A 10,389-nucleotide genomic window follows, 5' to 3' on the forward strand; every position below is an offset into this window, starting at 1 on the left:
AACTCCAACACTTCAACTTTGCTCTTGACAGTTATTAAGCTTGCTTTATGTATTGCAGTACTTGATCTATGACCTGAATATGCCCAGCACTCTGCCAGCTGTATTCACCAGTCACACTGTATGCACGACAACAGACTGGGCTAAATGACTCATTAGGAAAAGAATGTTGAGGTGGCCGGGAGCCATTTTCATAAACATGGCTGAGTAGGAGGAGCACTGCTTGTGCCTTCCAAAGATCAATCTGATCTCAGACAAAGATTGTGACGCTAAGATAAGTCTACACAGGCCCTGAACTCCCCTGAGCCTTGCTGTCAGCATGGGCCGACCGGTCTGCTGTACAAAGACAAGAGGAGAAACAATGATATACTAATCACTAAAGAAATAATAACACTGCTCTACACTCATGTTTTCATGAAGAAAAAAAATCTCAAGTGAACCCATGAATTATCTCAGAAGATTTTATTCTTTTATAACAAGATTGTCCATTTCACTTTATTGGGAATTTGTCACAGTAATTAATAATTGCACTCTCACTCAGACTCCAACTGGACAGGCAGACAACCTAATTATAGTTAGTCACGTACTTAATAGATTTAATACATAAAAATAAATCTTTCATTATAGTGGTTCACAAAATACAAACATTGTTGAATTTAGAATTCTAGAATAAATGTATCCTCTGGAATCCATCCCTTGCCATTTCAGCATTGCAAAAATGCCCAACCTCAGTTGTGCGTACCAAACATAAAATAGTACACATAAATTGCACAAAGAAAAGCGCAAAGCATGCATGTTTACTGTCACTTCACCCAGCCTCCTTTGAAGAAAACTGCTTCAGAGTTGCACCAGTTATGTCATTTATGAGGTAGAAGAAAAACAAAATATCTTAAATATTACAGCTCATGAAATGTCTAATTTGGACCAGGTTACCTGGTTACCAATCATCATCTGGATACATCTGTTCCTTCTTTAGTTTAGACACTGCTGAAATCAACCTAATAAGATATTGTGATTATGTAAGCAAGATTTAAAAAGTTCAAGAGAATGTCATTTATTTACTTATGTATTTGTTCATTTTTTTCTTTTTTAAACAATAAAAGTATGTACTTTTGCAGCTGTACTCCATTGCTCCCACTAGCCTGCCTTGATATGAATTAATTTTAGCAATTAAAACACACAATTTTGTGCTATTTTTAAATGTTTATCTTGGCCGTAGGCAGCATAGTACAGTACATGTCCAAGAGAATAATTATTGCACTACTGCTGGCCAGTGCTGGCCAGTGACTTTCAAACATATGGACAAAAAAAAGTTATTCTCATGTTGTAATTCTGTCACAGTTGGGTGAGAATATGAAAAATGAAGTGACACACTAATCACTCTGTATGGGAATATTTTAGAAGGTCAGTATGGGTCACATTAAGCTTGACTTTGATTTCAAATTTCTTCAGACATTCAGTGAGTTCCTCCGTGTGTTCATGTTTTTAAAAATGAATGTGTTTTATATATATATATATATATATATATATATATATATATATATATATATATATATATATGTCACATGCAGTCAACTGTAGCCTCTTGCTCTCATTCTTGCTCATATAGCTTGTTCTTGTTACAGTGGAGGCTCTTGAGAGGAACTGGAGCTTTCCACCTTGCTATTGCTTTTGTTAGTTTGCTGCTCAGTGATTTATCCATAGGTCTCCTGTGAGCACAGTCTGCATAGTCTTCTGAAAATGCTTAAGATCTTGCTCTAAAAGCCATTTCAAACCTGTATTTGATCAATAGGGCTACAATAGCACAATCTTTCAATGCAATATACAGTGTATGAGCAGCTGGGCTTCAGCTTGCACTGCTATGGAAGAATCAAACTAGGAAAACGCATTAACAGCATTCAAAAATTAATGGCGTTTTGCAGTAATTGTATTAATCAATGCATTAACTTTGACAGCCCTAATACTTATATTAATAAATATCTCCATATTTTCCAGTTATCAGAAAGCCCAGAGTATCCAGAGGTATAAATCAAGAAATGAAGGACACATTGAAGAGGCAGTACAGCACTGTGGTATGCAAGTATAAAGGCACTCTTACTGGCTCTTTTGACTTGAGCTAGTCTGAAGATCACATCTCTATACAAGGCTGTACCGAGACTGGATAAACAAGATGAACTATACAGGCCCTGCAAGTCTTCGTCTTCGCGCTTCAACTCACTGTTTCACAGACATGCAGCACCCTGTGGTTGAAGTCCTCTGGCTGGTCAGCATACACATAGTGTCCTGCTCCTCTTATGGCCTAGAGACCAGACAGACACACAGAGAAAGAGAGGAGTCCAGGGTAAATGAGACCATACAATCAGGCTATAGATCCATATATATTTTAAGTGTTTTGTTTCTGTAACTTTTTCCTCTGTATTGCTATTTACTTGCTCTATCTGTGTTTTCCAATAATCTTGCTATTTTAGAAATACGGAAACAGAGGAAGTGGCCTATTGACTGTTTGCCTTTGGTTTCTAAATCTAGCTGAACAATCTATAAGTACTTCTGTAAAAAGTCTTGTGTTAGGTTTCATTTGTGTAATGATTATCCAAAAAAACACAGACTGCGTGGGGATATATTTTTGAATTTGATTTTCCAACTATACTTAAAACCCAAAATAGCACTGCTTGAAGTACAAATGGACACTGTATTCACTGTCTATGTTTGTGATCATACAAACTCTAACAGGAATGATTTTAAAGCTTAAAACTTGTTTGTTGTATTACTTAGATTTACCGTCGGTCTAAATACTATCCTGTTGGAAATCTTAACTGCTGCAAATTCTGACCAAACTATAATTATTTACTTTGTTACATCACAGCTTCTGTAAAAACTTATTATATATCTAAAGCTAACAACAAACCTTTGTTTCAGGACAACAGCTCCAAACAAACTCTTATCTGAATAAACTGCAGTATGAGCGGTGTAAGAGAAGAGCAGAACGAAGAACTCACTATGATCTCCACATGGGAGTTTGGCCTCATTTCTTTGATTGAATTGCCAGAGTGGCCGTCTATGCTGGAGCGCGACCCATAGATCACGGTAATGGGGATGTCACTGTGAATCAGGCCAGTGCGCTGCAACATGGGCCGTTTGGCCCAGCCATATGGAATGGTCATGTTTTTGAAGGCGGTTTCACCACTACAAATAAAAACACAGTTATTAGGAGCTTATGAGTGCAAGCATGTCAGAAACAGTACAAGTAGTAGAAATACGAAAACACACAGTGATGGTTTTATTCAGACAGCAACAGAAGCTAACCAGCGACATCACAGGGGAAAACAAGTAAAAGAAAAAAAATGATATACACCTTGGGCTTTGGACATTAAGGTGGTAGATGTACTCTGTGACCGTGTTGTCATTAAACATAGTAGCAAATTTCTTCTTAAAGTCTGGTCTCAGAGTCTGCACCAGAAGAGGGCCTAAATGGTGACAAAAAGGCATCCCATAAAATAGCACAACTTACAGAAACACTCAAAATAAATCTACAGCAGGTAAAGAGTGACAGACAGAATCTATGCAGTAGTTAATAAATGAGACATAAAACCATCAGCAGCATTCACCAATCAGACTCCAGGCTTCTTGGTAAATGACAATAGAGATTTAGCACTGAACAGCAAGACCAGGACAAGGTGTACATTTCTCCAGAAGATCTAGTTCTGTTAAAACCTCTGTCTGGGATTTCAAAACAACAAAAAGACAGTCCCAAAACTGTATCTCCTAAGCACAAAGGTTTCAGTATTATGTTCAAGGATGTAATGTGAATTTTTTGTGGAAGATACTGATACTGATTTAAAAGGGAGAAAGTGTAATAATATCAATATAATTTCATTATATTGCAATGTTGAAAAACTGCAGCATGACAAATTAGGACATGTTAAAAGTTAGACCACTGTGGTCTTAATTCAGCGGCCTGGTTTTTCACCCTATGATAAGAGCGCAGCTGTTGATGGTGAATTTTCATTCAAAATGTGTTCAACTCAGGTTTATGCACCATCTAGTTCTGATATAAGAGTCTTAAAGGCATCCTACCAAGTGGTCCTGCCAGTCGAAGCCCAGCCAGAGGGTTGAAGGGGCTGAGCATGGCCCCAAGGGCTTTGATCCACACAGGAATCGGTCTGTCCTGGTCCCCTGGCTCTGGTCGCTCCGGAAAACCCCACGGCTCCACCAGGATCAGATGCTTCACTCTGTAGTACATCAGCAAAGAAGACAGAACTGAAATTTACTTCACTGTCTCACTATTTCACCAACCATCAAAGAAACAAATGCAACAAGTTTAGTCTATCCCTGGAATTACTCAAACTGTACACGGATGAATTGTAGCATAAAGATAATCATACAATCTTGCCAAATACAGTATCTCTGAATATATTTAAGGTTGCTACTTAAATTCGGATTCAGCGCTCCCTCTTAAAATGCTTAAATGATTTTATAAACAAAAACTGTATTAGCACACCCCTAATAAACCTGGTATAATCACAACAAATAGAGAAGTAAGTAATGAAAAGAAAACAGAGAAACAGCAACAACACAGGAAAAGCAGACTGGTTCAAGTCTGGTCCATGGTTATGTACATGTTACCAGTACCTGAGGTGAGATTGTCTGATATGTGAGTGTGGAATATCATCCATGAGATGTTTATCAAAAATGCCCAAGGAAAGAAAAAGTTAAAAACAAAGATGAATTTACAGAGGAGAACAACCTTTCAAAGACAAACAACTAATGCTGCTTCAAGATTAAAATCTTTATGCCTTAATTCTACGCAAAGCATCCCAGCAGGGGCATAATGTGAAAAGCAGAACAGTAGCAGACACACAACACAACTTTCAGTATTAATTTAAGGCAGATTAAAGAATGAAATTTCCCAAAATGTATAGATTTTTCCAGAATATACAGGAAACCTATATTTGCCACACAAAGCATGACAGTATTAAGACTACCTTAAAGGAGCATTCCATCATTTATCGTCTTAATCTGCTGCATCTGCTAGGTACACTATATAGACAATAGTGGACACCGGATCATTACATCTATATGAACTTGTTGGACACTCCATTCCAAAACAATGAGCATTAATATGGATCCTCCCACCCAGCGAGGTCAGGCACTAATGTTGGATGAGAAGGCCTGGTTCGCAACTGACATTCCAATTCATCCCAAATTTGTTCAGTGGGGTTGAAGTCAGGGCTCTGTTCACGCCACTGGAGTTCCACCTAGGTCTGTACCATTAAAACTCAAATAGTGAAGCGTGATTCATCACTCCAGAGAACTCAATTCTACTCCTCCTGAGTCCAGTGGTGGCGTACTGTACACCACTCAAGCCGACACCAGCTTGGCATCACACATAGTGATTTTAGGCTTGTGTGCAGCTGCTTGACCATGGAAAACCATTTCAAGAAGCTCCTGACATGCAGTGCTTGTGCTGATGTTGCTTCCAGAGGCAGCCTGGAACTCTGTATTGAGTGATGCAACAGTGGGCAGGCAATTTTTATGTGATATGCACTTCAGCGCTCGGCAGACCCGCTCTATGGGTTTGTGTGGTCTACTGCTTTGTGGTTGGGCTGTTATTTCCTAGATACATCCACTTCACAATAATAGCACTTATAGTTTACTAGGGCAGATCCAGCATGGCAGAAATTTCATGAACTGACTTGTGGCAAAGGTGCCACCCTATGACAGTGCCACGTTTAAAGTTACTGAGCTCATCAGTATGACTCATTCCTTTGCCAACGTTTGTCTATGGAGATTGCAGGGCTAAGTGCTTGATTTTATACACCTGTAAGCAATAGGTGTGGCTGAAACACCTGAACTTAATAATTAAAAGGGCTGTTTACATATTTTTGCACACAAATGTTTCACATTATTTTTGTTATTCACAGAATTGCCCAACAGCTTCTATTTAAAGTGAGTCTTTATTTAAGCAGAGCTAGGTATTGTTGATTTTTTTTCATATCAACAACAATACCATATATGTGTATATATTATACCACAAAATGTGCCTTGATGTGACCGCAATGTATGCCCAAAATGCAACTGAATTCAAGATTAGATTTACTAGGATTGCAGATTACCATGTAGCTCTGCCCACTAACTGCTTGCTCGTGAGGCTCAGGCTTTCCTTTGATTAATACCATATTGTTGTTAATAAATGAAGTCCTTTCTCACCAAAACATTCTTACTCCAGCTAAAAGTGCATGTTTAAGCTCGTGCACCAGTTTTGTACATACCATGTGGATAGAATGTGTATGATTTGTGCCAGAAACTGATGCAAAAGGTGTATTAAATCTCTATATTTGTAGTAAAAAATCAGTTTTTCAGAAAGAAAAGACATGACACAAACTCTTCTATTAGTTTTAGTACGTTTAAAAAAAATTTGCTCCCAAAATTCCAGTCACACCTAGCATTCTCGGATTTTGAAAACTATGTAGTGGGGGGTGTTCAGAGATACTGCCGCTATTTGTGCTTGTATTTGTTAAACAGACTGCTGATGTTAACAGTCTAGATTACGGAACAAGCATGCATATTGGTTCACTGACTCTGACAAAACAGACTACTTAGGTACTGAAGTTTGGTACTGACTGACAGAATTTTTAATATTTGGTGGTGCTTATGAAGTTCAGTCAGTAAGTGCTGAAATTATTGTCTGGTAATAATAAAACAATACAGATACAATGATGGAGTATTTCTTTAACTGTTAGATTGTTAGATTGTTGTTGTTGAGTACTGTTTGAGTACTATTATCATCTTTTGATAATGGACAATAAGGAAAATACGAAAACAATATGTAAGATGACACCAACTGAGGTTAATACACATTGACACAATGAAACTGAATCCTTAGAAAGCTTAAACTGCTAACCTGGAAGGGTATTTAAGTGAATAGGCTGCTGCCAGGTATCCTCCCAAGTTGTGACCCAGCATGATCATGGTCTCCAAGCCAAGTTTTACCCTCCACTCCTCTATGGACTCCACAAACTGTAGCTCAGCCTCCTGGGCGTCTGTGCTGAAATGAGGCCTGCTGCTCTGTCCAAAGCCCAGCAGGTCGAAGGCATATACTGGCCTCTGCTGGGACAGAGCGTCTAGGTTTTGGGCCCAGAGACCCACTCCTCCGCCAAAGCCATGCAGCAGCACCAGAGGTGTCATACTCTCCACGCCGCCGAACACCAGTGTCCACAGCTTGTTGTCATTGGATATGTGGACAAATTGCTTGGAAAACTTGCTTTTGAGGGCTAAAGACAGTGACAGTCAAAGAAAGGGGATTTTTACATTGTTTGTTTTAGAAGACAGCAGTGGCCTATATTTTGTCTAGCTTAATTAGTTATGTGCACCCGGTACATATAAATAAAGGAGCTACTTGTAGCTGGACTACTACTTCTAGAGTCTGCCATTGCTGAATGATAGCATAAGTGCATTTATAATGTGGGTTTAGGCTTTAACTGAACTATTGTCTTGGGCTAATGTCGACTGACCAGCTTACATATCAATCACAGCTCTTTTCTCTATAGCAAACATTACTATGTTTACTCACTCAATTAGTTACATCTTTAATGTTGCTTTTATTTGGTACCTAATGAATTATTTAGTAGTTAGTTAATATGTTTGTCACCTACGTTATTTTGACAGTTTATGGCTAATGTGTAGTTGTGCAGGTAACTCAAGAAAAATGTAGGCTCAAAGATATAACTGCAAATGTCTGCTCAGCTCAGTAACTACCAATCTAGGCTATTATTCTGATATGATAGAAGGTTAAGAAGAGTCTGGCTAGTACTCACGCTGAAGCATTCTCTCCTCTACCTCCTTCAGTTTGCACTGAGATGAGGGGCACCAAGATGGCAGCCAGCTGGTGATCCACCATGACCTGTAAGATTTTTTAAAATGATCTTTTCATTCTTATATCTTTTTAACATTTTGTGATTTTCGGATGTTGTGAAAGACTAGTGATTTTAGCAATGTTAAGGAATTATGGTTTAGTAAAGGTTAAAGTTTAGTAAGTTAAAGTTTTACATAAGCTGCAGTTGTAAGAAGAAATTTGTGATCTCTGCAATTACTGAACAAATGGCTTCTAATGCAATCTGATCTTCACTAAATTCCTAATAATAGCTAAAATAAAAGTAGATTTGTTTTACAAACAACACGTAACAATTTACAGTTACTGATCAGGCGGCATTAACAATTAAGTTCACTGATGGAAAAAATGTCTGTGAACCCTTATATTTATTACTAGAACTTTCTTTATTGCAACAACCTGAAGACTTCCCAAAGCTGCAAAAGGTCCAACTTTCTCATCCATTAATGTATTATTCTAATTTGGATGAAGATCAGATCACATTTTAGAGCCATTACAAAAGGTTGACAAACTTTCTCATAATTGCATGACCATGTACAAAAAGGAAGACACAAAAACAAAACATCCAACCAACTAAGAAGCAATGGCATTAGGTCAAGCTCATGGCATGACAGTGAGACATCAACCAGCCTGGAGAGGTGTTAGCGCTAAAGGCCTGACCCACTGAGAAGCACTGACAGGACTGAACACAGGCAGCAAGGCCACCAAGCAACAGGTTTAGCATACAAAGGTGATGCAAAGCACATGTTAACATTTCACCAGTGGAACAAACAATTTACCTCATGGCTGTGTCCAGGAATTTGAAAAAACCGTAGAAGAGACTATGAATACGAAGAAACACCAGAACACGCTGTGCCAGTCTGAAGCCAAGAGAATGTGAGGATTTTAGCTCTGCGCTGTTAATGATTTAATAGAAATTAGTTTGCATTATTCTCATTTCATCTTATCAGTGAAGTTATTTGCATATTCTTTCACCTTTTCTAAAGGACAGGGTGACTAACAGAAGAACAAAATAATTAATAACAAACAGGGGTGGAAAATACTTCAGTAATCGTACTTCATCACTATACTTGAGTATTATTTTGGAGGATTTGTACTTTACATGACTATTATTAAAACTGAATACAGGTACTTTTTCTCATTTACATTTTCAAGAGAAAATACACATTTTTTACTCATTTTCATTTAGACCTTCAGAGTACATGTCACAAATCTTAAACATCAGACATTTGAGCTTATTTTTTAATAACAAAATTTAACCAAATTTGTATCACTGTGAAATGATACTGCTCACAACTATGCTAATTTGACATTAAGGACTGATTTATTTTATACATTGATATACTTGTTTAAATGTAGATACTTACTTAACTTACTTACTTAAATAATTTTAGCCACACACTTCCCCTTTTACTGAGTAACCTTTTTACACAACACATTACTTTCACTGAGTTTCTTTTTCCACCTCTGCTGATAAACTGTTAGCTACGGCTAGGAAAGCAAGCTAAACAAATGACACAGCAGGTCTGGTAGTGAATAAACTTTCCTAAAGCGCTCCCTGACCAAACGTCCCAAACACTGTCATGTAGCTGCTGCTGTTCCGTTTCCATCACTGACTGACTGACTGACTGACTGACTGTTACACCAATAACAAACAAGACAAACAGTTCAGAGCCACTCTGACTTCTGTAGCTGTAACAACACGCGCCAGACTGCGGTCAGCCACACTAACAGTAGTTCAGCTGTGCTCTGAAGACTCGTCCTAAACGTGTCTTCATGCTGAGTGTATTTACGGCTCTCTCTGCTCTCTCTCTCTTTCTTACCCTGGATCCGAAGACACCGCTCGTTCCGCCATGTTACGGGCATCACGTCACACGTGACGTCACTGCGAACTTTGGTCCAGAGGCGAGCTGAGGAAAAAAAGATAAACAAAAGCGCGCGCGCACACACACACACACACACACACCCACACACAAACACACACACAAAAACACACACACAAAACACTCACACATACACACACACACACAAAAAAACACACACAAAAACACACACACAAACACAAAAACACACACAAAAAACACACACACACACAAAAACACACACACACACATAAAAAAACACACACACACACATACACAAACACACACACAAACACAAAAACACACACACACACAAAACACACAAACACAAAAACACATACACATAAAAACACAAACACAAAAAACACACACAAACACACACACAAAAACACACACATACACACCCAAAAACACACACACAAAAAACACACACACACACACACACACTCACACATACACACACACACAAAAACACACACATACACACCCAAAAACACACACACAAACACAAAAACACACACAAAAAACACACACACACACAAAAACACACACACACACACACATAAAAAAACACACACACACACATACACAAACACACACACACACAAAAACACAAAAACACATACACATAAAAACACACAA

General features: G+C 38.3%; 1 protein-coding gene across 6 annotated transcripts; it reads right to left on the bottom strand.

Annotated features, from left to right (window-relative positions):
• Nucleotides 1-444: 444 nt before the first annotated feature.
• Nucleotides 445-9,835, bottom strand: abhd5a (abhydrolase domain containing 5a). Of its 6 annotated transcripts, none has more exons than XM_036585490.1 (8): nt 9,709-9,835; nt 8,665-8,745; nt 7,812-7,897; nt 6,899-7,268; nt 4,072-4,226; nt 3,350-3,461; nt 2,994-3,180; nt 445-2,296 (listed from the first exon to the last, which is right to left on the bottom strand). In XM_036585490.1, the coding sequence occupies exons 1-8, from the start codon at nt 9,738-9,740 to the stop codon at nt 2,207-2,209; spliced, it is 1,113 nt and encodes a 370-aa protein (XP_036441383.1). In that variant the 5' UTR covers nt 9,741-9,835; the 3' UTR covers nt 445-2,206. The 6 variants fall into 6 exon arrangements, with proteins under 6 accessions (XP_036441383.1, XP_036441369.1, XP_036441375.1 ...); XM_036585476.1 differs by having other exon boundaries at nt 8,665-8,781; XM_036585482.1 differs by having other exon boundaries at nt 9,266-9,769.
• Nucleotides 9,836-10,389: the final 554 nt, after the last annotated feature.

Source organism: Colossoma macropomum, unplaced genomic scaffold (genome assembly GCF_904425465.1).
Source record: "Colossoma macropomum unplaced genomic scaffold, Colossoma_macropomum, whole genome shotgun sequence".
NCBI lineage: Eukaryota > Metazoa > Chordata > Actinopteri > Characiformes > Serrasalmidae > Colossoma > Colossoma macropomum.